This window comes from Seriola dumerili, unplaced genomic scaffold, assembly GCF_002260705.1.
Source record: "Seriola dumerili isolate Sdu_G_001 unplaced genomic scaffold, Sdu_1.0 BDQW01000044.1, whole genome shotgun sequence".
Classification (NCBI taxonomy): domain Eukaryota; kingdom Metazoa; phylum Chordata; class Actinopteri; order Carangiformes; family Carangidae; genus Seriola; species Seriola dumerili.
The window spans coordinates 954,873-976,159 of record NW_019174299.1 but is presented as its reverse complement, the minus strand read 5'-3'; the positions used below and the strand labels follow the sequence as shown (position 1 = coordinate 976,159).

Sequence of the window (21,287 nt, the reverse complement as noted above, 5' to 3'; positions counted from 1 at the left end):
TCCTTGAGCAACAGGTTCAATCCCTTAACATCGAGAAGAAAAAGTAAAGAGGGGATTTCCCTGTTTTTGTCATATAAGTTATTACATTATAATCATTGCCATCTGCAAACAAATCAAAGGCCAGCAGTCAGGACTCAAGAGAACCCTGTGTATGAGAAGTAAATGATCCGTGAGGTCTGAAATTAAAGGACACAAACATATAGCATGTTATTAAAGACCCTATAGCCTGTTCTTCCAATCAAACTACATGCTATTCCAAAATGCTTTAGTATGCCTGGGGGAAAAACACAACCATGGTGGGAGCCCCATCTAGTGGATACAATATAGAAGTTCAATCTGGGATAAACTGACCAAAGCAAGCAAACCAAATCTGTGGTGATGTAAAATGAAGAATACACCATATAGTTGTCACAAGAGCTGGAAAAAATGATCATCATTATTCATTAACTGTATTTTTTCAAACTATTGTTCAGGCTGTAAAATGTGAGAAAATAGTGAAATAGTGAAACGTCCATGACAGTTTCCTGAGGTCATGTCTTCTCATAATTGTGAAATTGGAACACTTCACAAATGATTTCAATGATTAATCAATGATAGAACAAACGACAAATTGATTAATCAGGTAACTAGGCATAATTGTTGCAGCTTTAGCTGTTAAATCCCAATGACAGGTGGTCTGTATTCTCAGAAGTATTAAGTCTCAAGTGACAATTTTGTGTTTCACGCAAATGCTTCTGTAGCCTCGTGATGACATTAGAAGTCAGAAGACACTTGTATCTACGTGCTAGAAATAACAATGGTACAAGGTAAGGGAGGCAATGAGCAGGCCACAAATTTATGTTTAGAGTCCTGACTTAGAAATACATTACATAGTGAATATTAAGCACATATTAAATAATTACAGGGTAATTACAACTTATTGGTAGAGCAGTCTTAATATATATTTTTTTCACTTGGGTGCCCTGGTAGATCACCTGGTAGTTTACCTGATAGATTACCTGGGTTGAAAACCAGCCTGACCTTTTGCTGCATTTCTCTTTCACTCTCTACTATCACTATCAAATAAAGCAGAAAAATTGGATTAAAAACATTTGGAAAAAAATCTTCATTCAATGAAACTGTGTCTGAAAAGAATAAAGAATATACAGCAAATCCTTCTCCGTGTGGGACAGCCTTATGATTTACACAGTGCCACCCGGAAATTCATTAGAAGGAGACAAACTTCCGCTGCTGTGGTCACGTGATTTCCTTTCAATTGTGGATGTCTGCCATATTGTTAGCAGCTGCCATCCAACTATTTTAAATGGATTGCTATGGAGGTAGATTTGTCTCAATATTATTTGTGTGAAAAGATTGACAATCAACATTTTCCTGCTGTCTGCATCATTTTCCAAGCATATTGTCACCATGAGGCTCTGAACAAATTTCCCTGCTGTTGTAATTATGGACATTCACAGAAACAAACATCAAACTGCAGGGTGAGTTTTATGAACAACTGGGATCCGGTAAGGGATGTTATAACAAAAGCATTGCAAAGAATAACAACTAATTCTTGGACTTTTGCCACTCATGTTTGATGTATCCCAGGAAGCAACTCTTCAAAGTCTGTTCAAAAGTTACGCCGTTGAAACGAGTGGATCTTGTACAGATCTGGTAATTCAGCTGAGGGAGAAACTGAAGAACCAACAGACCTATACAGATGTGTATCGGTCTAATTGGGGTCCCTCTGGGGAGTATGAATTAAATATGACTATGAAAATCTTGAGTAAAAGCCAGAAAATGGACAAGATTTTCTTCTTTTCATTTTCATTAGCATTGTTTACAGTCTGAAATTGAACCTGCAGACAGAAAGTCCAAGCAATTTCGCTGACCTTCTTTTGTCATGACAGCATTTCCCAAATATCTGTCTGTATGACTGTGCGCACAGTTTGGCAACACACACAAATGCACGAGTTCCTGACACCCCCCCCCCATTTCTCCCACATGAAGGAAAACCAGACAAAGGAGAACTTGGCCAAAGCTACTAAGTCAAAGACTGAAGGTGCCCCTGTAGTGGCTCAGACAGCAGACAACCGGATCAAGCGACCATTATGCACTTCATGACAAACTCCATCAGACCCACATGATGTGTTACGACAGGGTTGATCTAGTACCTGAACTCCAGGGCTGTATAAAAAGTCAGGCGGTAAAATATATTTGCTTACATGAGAAAAAATAATTACTCTCTCAACAGCATGGCACCGTCCACACACGTGTTCCTGATGAGAAACCTGATCGAGCACAGATCAATACACAACCTCTGGAAATCTAATTAATGCTATGGTGTGATTTTGATGCATCACTAAAAACTGTGGTGTTAATATCTTATGTCAATAACATGGAAACATAATAACATGAAGCCTATATATGTATACAGACAATATGATGGTTTGAGTGTATCCTCTCCTATCGTTAAAAGGTAATGTACTTCTAAGTTAACAGCACTTAAATTTGGACCCCAGGCTTATAATTAACTGTTCACTAAGAGATTCAAACAGGATCATTTAAGGCCTGTTTTCTTTTCAAAAGGAATATCTTCATTTATTCATATTGCCAGGGGACAGGTTTGAAAGGGAGTCTTAAACTTATTCACCCATGAGCCAAAGGAAGAAATACATTTGTGGTTTAAGACAGTGTAAAACCACATCCTAGTCCCATGAAGAAATAATGCTTATAGCTCTGTAACAATATTCATCTGTTCATACATTTTGTACAGTAATACATACGTTATATATTTTCAGCCACAGATAGTTTGGCCCCCATTTGTATCAAAGCAAGAATGTATAGTACAACTGTTCATGGCAGTCAAGAACATTAATAATACATTTACTATATATCTCTGTCATGTATAGTATGCCTACAGAGATATAATGAATCTACTGTTGAACAGTGAGGTTGGCTGAGCAGAATGTCTCCCCGTGGTCATTGGTGGCTCTGCAGGTGTAAACATTGGTGTCCACAGTGCCAACTTTGGCGATGACCAGGGTACAGTGGCCGTCTTCCTCGTACTCTATCTGCACCGTGGATGACTCCACTACAGGCTCCTCCCCACACAGCCACACCACCTCTGGATCGGGGTATCCTGTCAGGACAGATGGGAGGGGAGAGGACAGTGGAAAGAGGCAGAAATCAAGGTTCAGGTCAAGTCACAAGTCTATATAAAGTAATTGCAAGATGCAAGACTTTAAGGACTGAATGTGGACCATTTATAATCACAGTATTCTTTCAAAATAATAGGCTTAATAATGGTATTTGTGTACCTGTGAGGTGACATGAGAGACGGACACTGGATCCCTGAGCTACCGTCTGGTCCTCCAGGCTCTGGGTGAACTGGGGTGGCCCCTGCATCTTCTGCTCCAGAGACTGTAGGGCATGCTCTGCTTCTGGGCTTAGGGGTGAGTCTGGGACGGGAAGGGGGAGGAAAGAGGAAGTGGATGAATGCTTATATAGCCAGGTTAGACCAGGAAACTAAAATGGTTCTGATAAGAGGAAGATAATAAAAGACTGTGTGTTACCTCCTCCAGGGCTGGTAGGAGATCCAGAGCTGTCACCCTTGGAGAGTAAAGCCATTCTCTTCAGGGCAAGCATGGCCTTACCTGCTTTCTGTGAGACAAACATCGGAAAGGTTTGTAGCTGAAAGCAAAACCAACACTTCAAACTCCAGAAGCTGGATGAAAGTCAAGTGGTTTGATGTGTTACCTTCCACTTCTGCCTGGCTAGAAACCTCTTCATCTTTTCCTTAGACAGACACTTTGTGGCGGCAAGATCTCCAGAGTCAAATGCTGCCATCCAAGGGTGGGCAAGGGCCTCTTCACAGGACATCCTCCGCCTGTGAGGCAAAATGGAGGGTTATTGGTGGGTAAGTGAAGCTGGTATCTGTCGGCTGTGCAGTAGCTACATTTATAAATTCACCTGGTGTCCTTGTTGAGCAGGGAGCTGATGAAATTCTTGGCCTCGTCTGTTATCTCATCAAAGCTGTCCTCATCAAACTCCCACTGGGCAGCTGTGACCAAGGCCAGGGTCTCTGCATCGCTGTTTCCCTGGAATGGAGACTCGCCGCTCAGTCTGAAAACCAAAGAAAGACACAGAGGTAGTAGTGTTGTTATATTGACTTTTGCAACCTACATCCACTAGGTGGCATTAAAAGTCTAAAATTCAAGACGTTTATCCATCATGACTATTATTACCAGCAGAATCCAATCGGTATATTATGTTCTAGTACATTTCTCAGGGTCTTTTTCTGGAATTGCAATTGATTAAGGACCTTTTGACTAAGAAGTAAAGTAAATTAGATCAGTTTGATGGGGGCCAACCGACTGGTTTCTAGTTTGATGTGATAGATTTCTTAGTATCAGAAAATGCTCTCACCAAATTCAGATATGGGAATGTGCACGGCAATGGTTAAAAGATAGACACGCTGACTTGAGTTCTTGCAGCGAGTTAGAGACAGGTGACAAAGGAAAAACCTGAAAAATGAGTGGAGAAACAGGATGACAGTGCTCTCATCCATAGGGTGGGGGCACTGTCATCCTATGGCCTTTGAAGTCACCAGATCTCGACCCAATTGAGCACCTATGGGAGATTTTGGCCCATCACCATCATCATAATACCAAATGTGGGAATATCTTTTGGTGAATGGTTTTCATCCCTCCAGGTGAGTTCAAAGACTTGTAGAGTCAATGCCAAGGAGCATTGAAGCTGTTTTGGCAGCACGTTGTGGCAAAATACCTTACTAAGACACTTTATGCTGGTTTTTCCTTTAATCTGTCACCTGTCTGTGTATGAGAAGTTTGATACCACTTTTATGTCTTTATGGTAAATATGAAGAAACAACTAGTGGCTGGTTAGCTTAGCTTAGCACCAAACAGGAAGACAGAACTAGCCTGGCTCAGCTCAAAAATCCACCTGCCTGCACCTCTGCAGCTCAGTGCAACAACCCAGAATCTTTTGAGTTGATGTTGAGCACTTGTTAGCAACATTAGAATTGATTTGGAGTCATGCTTCTGAACAGATGAATGTCCAATATTACAACTCTGTTTTTTTTTTCTTCTGAGGGAAATATCTGGCTCTTTAGTTCAATCTTAAATGCTCCACTTTGTCCAGCAGCTACTGCCTAACTCTGACTGTCTGTCTAGTGCTGAGCAGGCAGTGAGTTTTTGAAGCTTTTTGCAGATAACAGCTTCCTGCTATGGCCGAAAACGGCAATATGAAAATGAAAGTGAACCATAACTGTTAAGTTGTGGCCAAAATAATTTAACAATGCGCTGATAATCACCCGAAACCTGTGAAAAGCTGAGCGGAGGAGTGGATTAAGGTGATAATTGCCTGTAGGATGACCACCAGAAGGGATGTCTTTCACAATATAACATTGTCATTTGATATTGTGATTTTAAATATACAGGTTATAGCTGCTTTAAGGTTTCATGTGGGGGTTACGTACTTGACTATTTCTTGGCTGGGTATTTAGGAGAGACTCCAAGAGCTGAAGGTAGGTGGATGCTGTTTCCCCTTGTCTCCAGTCTTTGTGCTAAGCTAACAGGCTACTGCCTGTATAGCTTCATATTTTTTGTACAGACTTTAGAGTGGTATTGATCTTTCCATTTCACTCTCAGCAAGAGAGTGAATAAATGTGATTGCTGTAATGTCAAACAATGTGACTCACAGTATGTAGCAGATGACCCCAATGCTCCACATGTCAGTGGCCAAACACACAGGTTCATAGTTGATCACTTCAGGCGCCACAAACTCTGGAGTCCCATGCATCACCTTCAGAGGCGTGTTGCCATCTGTTGAACATAATTCATATTCATATAATTTGATATCTAAACATTCCATAACATACATATATATATATAAATACTGAGAGATGTTAATTTCACACACCAAGCCTGCTGGCTAATCCGAAATCAATGATTTTTATGGAGGTGCCGGTGGTGTCAACACACACAATGTTTTCAGGTTTGAGGTCCAGATGGAGAATGTTTTGCTGATGCATGTAGTCAATCCCCTGCAGGATCTGCTGCATGTAGCGCACACTGGCAGGCTCTGTGTGCTCAAAGCTGTCATCCACAATACGTTCAAACAGTTCCCCACCTGCGATACTGCAGACAGACGAACCACAGTGACAGCAAACAGTTATTATATTTCTTCGTATACACCCGGAGTTTGCAGCTCCCATAAGAATTTAACCACTTCTGGGTGTCATCATGATACTCACAACTCCATGACCATGACCATCTCAGGCTTGTGATCATAGGCCGCCAGACACTGGACCAGTTTGGGGTGGTGGAGATAGTTCATCAGCTCTATCTCTTTACGAGCAGCCTCCCGCTCCTTAGCACGTCGGCCTTTGTAGAACTTCCCAGCGCACACACGTCCTGTCTCTTTGTGTGTTAGCTTGAACACCAGGCCAAACTTTCCCCTGATGAAGAGATGAACTTAATAATTTTTTTTAAATCTCTGAACCTTAAGAAAGACGTCTTAATGTCATGTCATCATAGATCTTGAAATATGTGGTCACGTAGTGGGAGTGAGACCACCACAGTGTCCATTTCCTGACTTACACATTTCTTTCCATTATTAACTGCAACCACCAAACTTACATTGGGGTACATTTGCTGGCTTACTAGAGTAGAACCATGTCTCTACATGCTTGCCTTTTAATCTCCCTCTGCCATACTTGGCACGACTTACCCTCTTCAAGACAAGTCACACTATTTAAAGGGAGACTTCTCCTTGAAATGTTTTAGCTGTACTTGAAAAACTTGCTTGGGGTTGGACGTGACGGATACTCACATTCCCAGTTTCTCCTGCAGATTGTAGTGATCTGTGACTTTGTGGGAAGAATCGATGGTGACAGAGTTATAGGCTTGAGAGGCCTCCTCTTCTTGTGGTTTGTCTAAATCTATGCACAGACACAGTAGATGTCATATAAGCCTCATTACATTTGCCTATATGTTGAAATGTGGTCTCAATAACCCATACCACCTCACCTTTCTGCTCCATCCTAACCACTGGCGACACTGGTCCTGGTTCACTTGCTCCCACGGTGTTGTAGGCCCTCACTCTGAAACGGTATTCCTTGTGAGGCTGCAGCCCAGAACTCACTCTGTATGAAGTACTCTTACACTGGGAGGTTAGCTCGCTCCACTCCCCAGGCTCAGCATGTCCTTGTTTCTTCGCCTCAATCACATAACCCAGGACGGCACTGCCACCGTCGTAGCAGGGGCCCGACCAGGACAGCACAAGGCTGGAGGCAGAGACACGGGAGATCACAGGGGAAGAGGCAGGAGGCTGTGGCCTCTCTGGTGGGAGGATGATTAATAAAGCGTTCAAGTAACTGCTTCACATGGTGTTGAAACTGCAGAGAACTGTGCGTTGTCTTACCTATTACAGAAAGAGTGAGCGTGTGTTGTGCTGAACTCTTGCGGTCTCTCACTGCAATAGTGTAGCTGCCTGTGTGCTGTGGTTTCGTCTCTGCTATAACCAGTGTACTGCTCCGATCTGTGTTTTCTGTCCGCAGCTCTGGACCATCCACTATCTGCAGGTGTAAAATGTGTGAGGAAATGTCTGAGAAACAATGGAGACAAAAACAAAATTGGAATGGCAGACAGAGGATATACAACACCTGCTCTTTGTTTCTGATCCAACAGGACACCACAGGAGGGCTGCCGGTGAAAAAGCACGTCACACGGGCCGTCTGTCCCACCTTCACCTCGAGGTGCTGTGGAGGGTTTTCAAAGTGTAATGCTGGACCTGCATAGCCAAAACATAGAGAGTGTTTTGACTCAAAGTCTTCCTGTTCATTGTAGTGTCTGGTGAAGTTCATCTTCTAAATTCCCAAAACATGACACTGGAAGGAAATTATCCAGTGTGGTGTGTGAGTTTAAGATAAAGACAGAGGTTTGTACTGTACTGTAAAACTGGGAGTGTATTACTGTACTTCCCCCGAGACCCTTATTATTGTACCATACAGCAGACCAAGTGTCTCAAGTAGAAACAAAATACAAAATACAAAACACAAGTGACCTACACCATACACAAGTACAACCAGTCCTTGTGTAATCAAGTGTGTTAAACAATGCTAAACTAGATCAACTGTTCTTTGAAGACACCTATACATCCCGGGTCTATAATATCTTTCACACACTTTAAAACTGTTTACTTAGACAAATATCCTTCAAGGACGCAGACTGAACACATATTTGAAGTCTTACCACTGTGGTGTAACCTATAGTTATATAATGTTCACATGTTTTTGCATTAGACTACAAATTTCCATATATGAGCTGAGGTTCATATCATCTGTGACACTGTCAATATTCAAATATTATGGGATCAGGATGGTGAATTTGACTGGACAATCTGATTCAACTGTGTCATGTTTAAATGTCTTTAGTGTCTACAGTCCACCTTCTTTACACAGCCGATTATTGCACCTCCCTGCCAAGCCATCACTTCTATCTAATTTAAACCATAAAAAAACACATTCCTCTTAGCTGTAAGAGGACAACATAACTTGCGCACTAAACAAACATGCAGACCTTATTGTATGAGCTTTTCATGCTTTTATTGTTGCAGCCTACACCCTAAGGTAAAGTATATGGGGGCAGAATAGATCACAGCCTGGCAACATTATAACAAGAACAAATGCTAAAAAAGAAGGTGTAGCTACAGGGCAAACAACAACAACACACACACACACACACACACACACACACACACACACACACACACACACACACACACACACACAAAACAGTCTCTAATGAATCAGTTACATTAACACGAACAAACGAAATCAGTCGGTGAATGAGGAAGAGACAGGTGAGTGGAGATGATGGAAAGACAGGTGCATTGCTCTGACATTTGGCAGAGATAGCAAATGAGGAGGAAAAAAAAGGATGAGTGTATGTGTTGCTCACCTTTCCCTGAGTTGGCTCTCTTCTTTGGGATGACTTCTGCAGAGACGGATGGAGTGCAGGTAGGTTTTTAGTCGGTGACTTTAGAGGTGTGGCCCTCTTCTGTCTATGGCTATCAGTTTACAGACTCAGCAAGTTTTACTGTACTGTGCACTGTCCACTTCCCTACATGGTGCTCACTTGGGACTGAGAACTTTCAGTGGGTGTATCAGAAAGCTGCATTGTTGTTGTTGAAGTCCTGCATAATTCCTGTTCGGTACACACTAAATGTTGCCTGACAGCCAATCCCACAAGGACTGGAAATGATGTGTTTCCTCCTTATTTATAAATATACCATGGAAATCCGGAAGAAGTTAAAACAATGGTAAAGAGGCCAATATATTTTCCTGCTGTAAGGAAGGTAAGTTGCACACATAAGCTGCAACCTATGTGTTGTTATTATTAGCAAAAGTTTGACTTCTAAATTGTCTAAAAATCCTCTGTCTATATGTGAAATGAGTCATTATCTGATTACCTCTTGGAGAAGAGACTGGACTCTGCTTATCAGACCCTGTATCGGAGGTACAAAGAGACCGTCTGAACTCTTGTCGCTCATCTTTGGGAGACTGTGGTGACATTCCGTTTTCCGTAATGCTCTTGGATGCAGAAGTGGGGATCTTTGAGACGTGACTGTGCATACCACAGATAGTTTCAAAGTCTGGATTGGTTGTGAGTGAGAGGAAAAGGAGATTAGGTTGTATCAGAAATGAAACTCAGACTTGTTTGCACTTATTGTGATGAGAGTCTCACTGAATGAGGCACAACTCATTAGACAAATATCATGAGAATTGATCTTCTTAGAATTTGAAAGTTCCCAGCGTCTCCCTCACCTCTGACGAACACGGCAGCGCAGCAGGATGTCTTCCCTGCACTGTTTTCTGCCAAACAGGTGTAGGCACCAGCATCTTCCGGCAGGCACTCCGTCACCACAAAGCTCGCGTCCCTGCCATCGAAAGAATGTTTCCCAAAGCGGGCCACTTCACCTGCCCATAGGAGCAAACAAACGAACTAGAAACACACTCTTCTACTGGCGTAATGCCCAAGAAGAATGATGAGAAGGAAAGTGAGAGAGGAAGGGCCGACAATGATGCCGGATACAGGAGTGAAAATGCTGTTAACTTCTTGAACCCTGATGTGGAGCCATCATTATCAATGTTGTTTGCATTGCCGGGCATTGTTCAAACTTACACTTTGGTACAAAATGAGGCAAAAGACATTTAAAATCTTTAATGGTGCAGTCAGGGAAACATGGCATGAACCTCACAAGTCATTAATCCTTTTACCATTCTATAAATACTGTTTTGAACAAACCAAATAAACAGGGATTGATGAACTCAGCAGTGTTTATTTTCACTCACTGTATCTGGTTCACTTTGGGTCAGCATTTGACCCCGAGCAAACATCAAGATGTCTCTGCTCACCATTGTGCAACCATGACACTTTGATAGGCTGACTTCCCTTGAGAACTCCACATAGTGTGATGTCACTTCCTTCATCCACGCTGCAGTCCTGCAGAGGCTCTATGAAGACGGGTGGGTCCAGACGTTTACATGACGAGAGGCTGAGAGACCCTGGATATGGAGAGGAAGAGGGGGGTGGAAGGAGGTGAGGCACAAAAGAAAAGAGCAACACAAGCAGGAGGCTTTATAGTGTTATTGGTGACCAGCCCCTGATTTTATAGAAGAGCAAACACAAAACTTCACACAAATCCTATTTTTACAAAAATTAATCATTAAGCCTTTTAAATTTCCTGCCTTTATTTCAGTCTTCGGTGTGTAATTTTGGCTAAGAATGTTATTTTTTGTTTGTGTGTTGCATTCATTCACATGCTGTATTATCACACTGTTCCTCTGTGGCTACAGGTATGAAATGCTTTGTAAGTGTGATGTTCCATCCTCTCATCTGCTGTAACCGTTCACACCACTTCATCTCTTTTATTCTTCCTCTTCTCTCTTGTTAAATGTGTCACATGAATTCAGGTCAGCTCTGACCAGAAAACCACAGCACTGACATCTATGTTATGCCTTAATATAAAATACATATACAGTCATTCTGATTGAGTTGAGGTTTTTAATTTGTTTTTTGTCTGTGTGTGTGTGTGTGTGTGTGTGTGTGTGTGTTTTCTTTTTTTAAGTCTCACATGGCCACATCTTGGATTATATGAAATGCAGTTGTTTATTTTCACTTGAGTGATGCTAAATAGTTGCTTGAAGTTTGGATCTTAGCCAGAAGGAGGATCTGCACTCCCCCAGTTTGGTAAATAAGAAGCACCACTGGGTGACATTACATGGTGTCGCCAGTATAATTGGTTATTATTACAGAGGACTATCAGAAGTAGTGCAATACTTTACCTAAACACTGTGTAAAAATTGACCAAATCTGATTTTATCTCGTAACGTTAGGTCATCCGCAATAAACTGGTTATGATTTAACAAAATGGGTATTTTAGCATCAACCTTTAGCCATAGTTTACAATGAACAAATTATTTACTGAACAGCCTGACGTGTGAGGACAGGCACTGAAACAATCGAGCCAAATACTTTGAGCTGCACCTCTGCACACACTTAAGACCTTGTTCGCATCAAGACTATTTAACCTTTTTTTTTGCCTACATTTACAGAACTCAAAGCTTTTATTAGCAAGTTTGAAATGTCAGTAAGACGTTGCTAAAAAAAAACTTTCAAAACACTTTGGGCTACTTCAGATTGACACTGTGGCCAAGTTGACATATTAAGTCCATTTTTGTCAGTTCCTGAAAGTTTGACTTGTAAGACATGCTGTACAAGGTTGTCACCTAACAGATAATAATAACTGCCAGATGATGTTTAATTTAAATGAGAAGATATTCTTGAACTGTGGGCAGAATTATACTATGAGAACATTACATCTATCTGTCCAAATATGTTGTCACATTTTTCTGGGCAAAAGGCACGAGTCCAGTTTATATTGGTGACTGAAAAAGAAACAGATGATGAAATAGATGAGAAATGGCATGTTATTCAAATGTTCATCGGGCATGAAATCATTTAAAAAGTAATTAAGCCTTGAAAGCACAGGAAATTCGAGTTTCAATAGGGGCTGACATGGAAGTGAAAGGTCCCCCAATAGAATAAACAATCAGATAACTGGACATTTTAACTCAGGGCCAATATAACACCGGATATTAAGTTTAGAAGCAACAAATTTGGAGTGTGTCATGTTTCTCTGGAAAATAATTTGTTTCGACACCAGGAGAAAATAAAAACAAATTTACTGTCCTCTGTTTTTGCGGCACACCAAACAGTCATCAAGAGGTATCACCATGTTCAGACTTGTCTATTCAAACAATTGCATCAACAGCATGGTAAATGTCACCAGGTAGAAGTCTTTCCAACACAAACACACAACCTTAAATTATTCATCTCCTCTCCCTCTCCCACTCTCTCTCTCTCATGCAGCCCTTACCTGTATCAGTACATTTGACTGCGGTGTCAATAGTTCCCGGCCCATTCTCTGGTGCAGATGATGCACGTGGTGGTTTGATCTGTATCCTGAAGGTTGACACATAACGCTGTTTGCTGCCATCACCATTCATGTCTGTTTAAGAGCAGCCCCGGTCTCTGAGCACAACAACTTTACAGAGTCATTTCCCAAGCTGATTATCACACTTCCTTTCTCTGTCACTGCTGTGTGGGCCTCTGCGACTTGATTCTGTGTAAAACCAATAAGCCTCTCTCTTTCTCTCTCTTTCTCTCTCTTTCTCTCTCTTTCTCTCTCTATCTCTCTCTTTCTCTCTCTCTCTCTCTCTCTCTTTCTCTCTCTCTCAAAGCCAGTGCTGTTCTGCCCCCACTCTTCACACTTCTCCGCACATGTTTGAGTCCTCTTTTCTCACCCTCCCACGATCTACACTAACTCCACCTACATCAGTAATCTTTCTCTTTTACTTTGGCCATTTCAGAATGGGCAGGTCTCTCCTTATCTCTCCAAAAGTCACTCTAACGCAGGATCCCCCCACCCACTACTCAGACCCCTCTCTTTATTATCATGGCTAATAGACACACACTACACATAAACAAGAAAAGACAGAAAGCAGAAGAGCGGGAGGAAGGGGAGTGGGGGACTTATCTACCCACCCAGCCAAAGGTCATATTGTGTGCTGTTTGTGAATGCACAGTGCTTTATCGATTTCCCTGTTTGCCTTCTCACTTATCAATGCCGCAACTGAACTTTGTGATGCCAGTGACGCTGGCAATGTGCATTTCACGCCCATGGACTGTAAAGCTGTGATTGTGAACAACAGGCTCGTAAATTCTATGTGGCTTTAAGTGCGAGCACCTGGACAGGGAGGCTGTTTCTGGGGTAAAAGCGTCACTTCAACAGATCCACCTGCTGCTATGGTAACACGGAGATGTGTCAAGAGGGGCCTGCTCTTGTTCTCGTGATGAACATATGTTGTTGAGACGATCAACCCAGCAGAGCAGTGCTGTGAAATCACACACTCTACGTCTTTCATCATGGGATGCAATCATGGGAGAGCAAAAGACTGTGACCTGACTGTATTTAACATGTCTGAATCTTGGTACATCAGTGTTAATGAGGCGAGTAAACTGCATTGAGAGTGGTAAATGTCAGTGAACACACCAGAAGCCCACTGAGGTGGTTATAACATCGCTTTTCGCTCTGCTTCCAATCCCGGTTTCCCAAATTCCACATCAGTGATCACACAGAAAAGCACTGTGAGGGGATTGTTTTAGTTTCTGTGAGGGAAAAGTTCCCAAATCAAACATTTACCAAAACGCTGCAGACAGACAGACACTATTGGAAGGACTTTTTCACATTGTAGATTCTTACATAGAATTGCATGCATTTATAGTATGGACCAAATTTGTGAAATGTATCACTTTTATAAAGTAGCAGAAGTTATAAAGCATTTTTTTTAAATAAATAAAAACTAAATACCACATTATTCTCATAATTCTGAGGGGAATAAAATGAACAGAGAGATGGGGTGAAACCACTGGTAATTCCTAAAACTTCACAATCAAAATGAAAAATAATTATATATTTCTCGGCAAATTCTCAAACTCATATAAAACTGCAAATAAGACTGTAGCCTTTTTTCCTTCTCATGTTGCATTTGCGAGATCATCCTCCGTGACTTGTTTGGGTTCATAGCACAGCCACATGCTCCAGCTTGTTAAGGTAGGATTGACTGATGAATGTACAAGATAATCTGCTCTTGATATTTTATATTGCATCTGCTCAGGAAACTGCTATAACACATATTCAATGTCACTGCATAAGTGATTCAATTAAGGCCTCCACTCTAATTGTATTGGTGTTAATGGGCCCTTCAAGTACAGCTAGTAATTACTGTTAGAGGCTTTCATAATACAAAGATAAATGATCTCTTCATTTATGTTTCATGTTATGATAAACACAGTATGTGATAAGGTATGACTCAAAGCTTTAAATAAGATGTGACAGCCCCCAGGGGGAAAAGCAAACACATGCAGAGAAAGCTGGCAGAAACTCTGAAACTGCTCATTAAGAAGAAACAAAGTGATAATGCTGAATTCCTCCCACAGAGCCTTGGCCTGTAGGAGCATAATTAATGTAATTTAGGCACAGGGCCACTTACTACGCACAATAGAGTCTAGAGCAGGAGGGGAGACATGCTGGCTGACCCATTAATTTGCCCCCCCCACCCACCACCCCACTCTACATGCTGCGTATTTTACCAGCTGATGGTATCCATGCAGGTAGTGTGGTCAGCTGTCTGTGATTGAACAACCGCTGTGATAAAACTAAAAGTTTGCTGCCTATCCACCATGACTCCTCAATCTGAGCATGAGGGAACAGATGTAGACTGAAGATAGTCACAGCAGAGCGGGGGGAAAAATTCAGCCTGTGAGTAGAAATCTTTGTTGTGCTTCAGAAGTGGAAGTGATGCAATGTGAGTGTACTTAAATCTAAAAACATGTGGTAATACTTAAGATTTTTTTTTTTTTTTTTTTTTACAGCAAAAGGTAAATGATTCATGAAGGAAAAACTTGACTATGACAGGAAACTGTAACACTGTAACACATGTATATCACATGTGTTACAAATGTTGAAACAGCTAGCTGTAAATACATAGGAAGCAAGATATAATGGTACGACCTGACATTTGTTTCTGACTGGTGGACAACTTGTCGCCATGTTCTGTGACATCCGTTTGAGGAAGTTGTTACAGATACAAAACACTGACCTCGTTATAAAGATGTTACTAAAAAAAATGTTTAAAAGTTGATGAAGTAATGAAAAAATGCTGTATCAAACAAGTTAAAACTTTACATAATTTTACAGTATACGACCTTCTCATTTATGTGTTTTTTGCAACATCATATCTCTCTTTAATACTCATAGTGACCAAAAGAGTCACACAAATTAGTCAGTGAACATGTATTAGGTGAAATAATGTTAATATTTATGATATTATACATGTAAAATGTCTCTTATAGTGTCATGTATGTCTCTAATATTATCACATATACGGACAGCATGCATTAACTGCTGCATGAACAGGCTTGCACAACTGAACTGCAGTGCCCTCTGGTGTCACATTTCTTTGTTTGCTTTCTGCAAAGCCTGCTGCCACAAGTGAGGGTGACGTGCACCGGGGCTGAGTCAGGTTGGGTTTTCCAGTGAGATGCATAGGGGGTAAAAAAAAAGTGTGGTCAACCATTTAGCTGGAAAAGCAGAGTCAGAGTCAAACACACAACGCCAATGACCACTTGACAATAATGACCTAAAACATGCATGTTCAACTAATTACACCCCTTCAGTGTGGCTCAGTTGGTCAGACGTGAGTCCCTCACACCATCACTAAGAAGAGACTGGCACCATCTACAGGCCAATTATGCACATGCTGCAATGTGTGTGATACAGTGTACAATCCAAGGTAATATAGTCTCGATTCTGGTAAAGCGGTCATGTTCTTGCAATTCTTAAATTCTGCATTGTAAAGGTATCATGAAACAACATCTAAATCCATTATTGATTGTATTGCGTTTGTTCCCTTTATCTGCAGCAATAAAAAAGACATGATGGTGCTTCATTACAGTTTCAAACGTCTCTAATAAAAATGAATGCTCTGCCCCACATAAACTTTCTAGTATGATGATTCCACTCTCTCCCCACGCTCCATCCCATACACAAACTATCGGTAAGATCTAAAAATCCAGGTGAGCTTTCTTTCTTGTAATCTTGTGTACTTAAGGTGAAACACAGTAGTTGCCAATCATGGGAGAGAAAACCTTGAGGAGGAACCTAAAACGGCACTATAACATCCCCCTTGTGACATAGCATGAATATATGCACTGTATTGCCACTGGAATTCTAAACATGGGCCTCTATCGACAGAGGGTTAGTGATTTATACAATAAAAAATGGACAGGAATTGTTCCATCTCTTTGACCTATGTTGGTGCTTGGATTGCATCTGAGTTTTCCACTCACTGCCTTCACAACAAGCAAAGTTGTGGCTTGAAGAACCTATTGACATTTCCGTCTTTGTGCTCACTTCATAAAGCAGCGGAAAAAAAACAACATATAGCCTACAACTTTTCAGCACAAATATCGTGAAGCTTCCTCAGCGGCATGAAAAATGTAACACTTAAGTTGACCACTGACCCTGTGACTTCTCCCACAGCAGCTCTAAGGCTTGCAGGACAAACAGTCATACATTGCCTCTGGCTATAGTAGATTACTGAGAGGCCAAAGCTGCCCTGTGGCCTGCTGGCTGTTACACCACTCACTATTCTCACAACATTCCCTCACTTGTTTCTGCAAAGGGTCCTCCTGTTGGGAAAAAAAATGTACTTATTTTATTCATGAGGGATCATTTCATTAGGTTTTTTCTTTATGTTTAATTTGTGTTGAGGCAGTAGAGGTGCCAAAACAGCAGGGGGTGTTGTACACTGTTGTAACAATAGTAACTTAAGCTTCAGATCTTTGAAACACTGCATGTACATTTTAAAATTTAGTTTCAGGTCAGATCATGTTACACAGCCCATGTCTCACACACACACACTATATATATATATATATATGAATATATATACTGTATATATGTGCTGTATACTGTATATATGTCTTAAAATACCATCTTTCCTGTCAAGATTTTTTTTTGTTGTTGTGCCGTATTATTTGTCTTCCTGCAGCTGAACTAGCAAATGAGCTCAGTTAGAGGTGTCTTTAAATGCTGACCCTGTTGTGCAAAAGGTCCTGTTGTTTTTCGCTCTGTTGGTTTCACACATTGACCGTGACTGTCTGGCCCAGCAGTCCTGGGGGCATTCGAGCCGACAGCTCAACGGTGAAAGTGAGTGAGCGGTGAGTGTGCAGTGAGAGCTACCACAAATTACAAAAAAACAAAAAAACACTGGATGCAAAAAGGAAAACCGCAAAAGTTCAGAGTATTTCTAAAGGAAATTACCAATGAGGATAAATTAGGCATATTGGACTTCCTGCTATTTCAGATGATTGAGAGATTGTAATAACAAGATTTTATCTGGGTCGCACGCAAGATATTACACATTTGTGGTTTGATGTGCCAATGGCAAAACAGTTATGTGCAGTATTGTCTGTTTTTAAATGTGTTAACTCTAAAAAAAAAACCTTATCATTGAGGCTTAAAGTAACTCTCAACGTCAAATAAAAAAAAATTCTTTTCAAATAACTTCAACAAATGTAAAAAATCTTGCAGTCTAGTAATCTAGTGAAAAGCCTTGGCAATCCTGTTTCATGAGAGAGAGCATTTGTGAGCCTGTATGTGCGTCTGTGTTTAACTCCCACCTTTGCAATGAGGCCCCTCCACCCCTCTGTTGTTGGTGAGGGCCCACATGGAAGCGATTATGCTGTGCAGAGAGTGAAATTACAGAGGGAACCTACAGAACTGGAGCCCTCCTATTTCCACTCACTCATTCACTTAGATTTACACACATGAACACAAGCTCAGAAGCACATACAGCCGAGTGAACACACACATACACAGATAGAGAGAGACAGACGGGCACACGCACACACACACACACACACACACACACCCACAAACACTCAAACAGAAGCTCTGCTGCCACCTTGCCTGAAGCTGTACATTTCCACTGCTGGCTCTGTTGAGACAAGGCTGCAGTGTGCTTCCCTCCCCGCCTTCCCTCTCCTGGACTGGAGTGGGACGGGGCCGGGGCTGTAAATTCCTCAAAAAGAGCTGTTAAGAGGGCCTCCATTAAAACAGGGGGGTCGGCCCTCGCCAGAGAGGAGCCTGCTCAATAAGTCATCATCCAAGCCTGAGGCCTCACTGGGGCCCACGGGAGAGCAACAGACTGGATTAGAGCAGTACTACCTCATTCTGTTTAATACACCTAGTTTATCTGGAGATCAGAGTACTGCAATATTGTATTAATAGGCCAATAAGAATGATTCTACTGCCTTATAGTGTATCTGAAGGAGATTGATGGACTTATCAATTAAAAACTCCTTGATTACTTCTACAGCTGTCGAGTGGTGTGGCTTTCTAGACTCACTTTTTAGCTCCTGCTGCATTGGAACAAAACTCCCGGTGGCCCCATTGTTATAATCTCTGACTTCCACCTACGGACTGTTTGGATCAGAAAAGACTTCCCTCACAAGTCAAAATAGTATCCAACAACTCAAAATGACTATTTCAGAACAACTGATCAGATTGCAGGTCCATCAGGTTCAGTTTCAGCTCAAAATCTGCAACTCAATAAACCGTGACTGCAACTGAACAATGACACAACACAGTAGGTTAAAACCCCAGACACCTCATCCCTGCTTGTGTTATCATTTGCTACTTGCACCATCACCCCCGAACGTTTACGAGAGTGGCACAGTTGTGTATACACTGTGGTGTCTGGATGCACATTAACCATTCCCTCCCCTCCACACACACTCCTCCCAGTCAAGCCCATTATTATCCCAGGCGTGCTGCAGGCTCCCAAAATATCTGTCACGCAGCTGTCGGCACCTCTCTGCTCAGCAGCTGGAGAGGCTGTGAGGCACTCCCTCACTTTCTACCCAGATACCGTATACACCCTTGCCCTGAAGGACCTGGGGGGGGGGGGGTCAGGAAAAACCTGACGGGGTCAGTCTCTTCCCAACTGTTGTGTTTGTTTTCTTGTCAAAGCCACCCCTGAGTGGTCAGTGCACTTATGAGCAATAAAATCCCAGACAAATGGGGTTGCATGAGGCATGAAAATGAGCCACCAAGAATATAAAGTTAGGAAGCTTGGTGGGCTAAACCCCTTTCCACAGTTTCTGCTATATTTGCCACTGCTATTCAGGCAATGTGATGTGAGAGTTCATGGTTTAGTGATATACTTGTAAGGCATAACGCCAGCCTAAAAGAGACCAGGAGGACAAATCATCATAGTAATATTAAAACAAATAAAATCATTAGCAGCAAAAAACAACCATAGTCTCTGAGAAAAAGTACCTTTATGTACCATAAATGAATATGCACCATGTTAACCAGTCAAATGTTTTCAGGCATTTATCGTATATTTTTCAGTGAAAAATACGCCTCTGAATTCAATAAGAGTAGGGCAGCATTAGAAAAAAAAAAAAAAAAGAAAGAGATTTTAGTGGACACAAGATAAATGGAAAAAAGCAGGACACCTCCTGATGGTGACTGTCAGGCCCAGTATTTATGGCTGTAGGCCCTGAATCAAAGTCAGAAACTGAAATGTACATTTAAACCTTCAGTCTCCTGCCAACTTGTTACGCTCCATCCCACTCACAGCGGCCACCTCTGAAAGCGATGATAGGAGGAGAGAGAACATATTGCACTTCCTGTAGACTTTTTCAAGGCAGAGCAAGACAGATAGATGTAGTGTGTGCTCTGGAAAGTCTCAGCAGCTCTCCTATGGTTAAGGATAATGTATGACTGCAACTAATCCAGCGTTAGCCTTCAGAGCATGAGTTCTTCTTGAGTTTGTGCCAAGATTTGATTAGAAACAGGCTTACTACATGTCTGAGTAGTTTTTTTTTTCTTTTCTCTCCCCCATTGTCCATTAAAGCCCTTCATAGGCCTGATACTGTCTAATTCTTATACAGTAAAAGAAAAAGAAATAGTTCATGCTACATTGGCACAAACTTGAACAATGGCTCCACAGTAACACGGAGAACACTGCTGCTTCTGACGAACAACGTGATCCTTTTCTGACATGCCAAGGCCTTCTTCCAATAAGAGCAACATCATAATATCAGCTCAGAGAGCATTCTTCCTGTCTTACCCCCGATCCTCGGCTTGTCCCTTCTTGCCCTCGAGCAAGCAGGAAACGGCTGCATGCAAGATTAAAGATCTGAGATCAACAACATGGAAGACGGCTGCCACTGAAAAACTGGGCACCAGCAGTAAAGAGGAAAGGAATCTAGTCTAGATAGATACCACCTCTAACAGTTCTGTACAGTAGGTTTGTTTAATCATAAACCTGCATGTCTTACGTTTCCAAATCTGCATGGCAGGTAAAGTCTGTGTAAAAATTCCCCAGATGGGTCATGCAACATGTACATCAAGATTTACTCAGAGAAAATTACTTTGTGAAAAGCTTTTTTTTTTCTTCTTTTTTTTTCCTGGCATGACTTAAATGCGGAGCATCTGACTCCATTTAGTTCTGACGGTTTGAGATCCAAAGTTTTACTTCAAATATTCACAAAATCACAGTCACGTCTCTCCTCATTTGGATCCTCCTTTTCTTCTTTTCTTTGTTGTTTTCCCCTGGAGAAAGACAAAGGCAACCAAATAACACTGAATTTTCCATCATGCTCTCCAAACCCCTCCACCCCCCAAAAAAAAAAAACCCTAAAACAATCTCACTCTCTTTACCACCAGCACCCCACCCACATGCCGCTTCTCTTCATTCTCTCACTCTTCATTCGTTTCTCTGCTTCAGTGCAAAGCCAAACAAGCCAGCCATTAAGTTGAGTTAAGCGCAGGAAGTGGGCCTTCGGGCCAGACGGCACTGTTTACAAGGAGCTAGTCAGGTTTCAGCAGCGCTTTGAAGTGAGCAGCACACAGGAGACTGTCTGTCACTAAGCAAAGGCCCAGCACCGCTCCACTGACTCACTCGCATTCCCCCCATTCATCTGAGCGCAGAGAGGGAGGGAGGGTGAGGGCAGAGGGGGTGTAAGATGGCAGAATAGAAGAAGCACAGGTAGATTTATGGTTTTTCCGCCCTCAGAGTATTTGCTCCTTCCTTTAATCAGTCTTACTTGTCTGTTATTACAAGCCATCTTTATTTAACCCCA

General features: G+C 41.8%; 1 protein-coding gene across 1 annotated transcript; it reads right to left on the bottom strand.

Annotated features, from left to right (window-relative positions):
- Positions 1–1,800: 1,800 nt before the first annotated feature.
- On the bottom strand, positions 1,801–12,742 carry LOC111217682 (myosin light chain kinase, smooth muscle-like). Its single transcript, XM_022739660.1, has 17 exons — positions 12,445–12,742; positions 10,421–10,570; positions 9,830–9,982; positions 9,475–9,657; positions 8,964–8,999; positions 7,667–7,794; positions 7,426–7,579; positions 7,032–7,343; positions 6,835–6,943; positions 6,257–6,460; positions 5,923–6,140; positions 5,702–5,825; positions 3,952–4,104; positions 3,739–3,868; positions 3,555–3,642; positions 3,300–3,440; positions 1,801–3,121 (listed from the first exon to the last, which is right to left on the bottom strand). Exons 1-17 carry the CDS (start codon positions 12,572–12,574, stop codon positions 2,916–2,918), a joined length of 2,619 nt encoding a protein of 872 aa, XP_022595381.1. The 5' UTR covers positions 12,575–12,742; the 3' UTR covers positions 1,801–2,915.
- Positions 12,743–21,287: the final 8,545 nt, after the last annotated feature.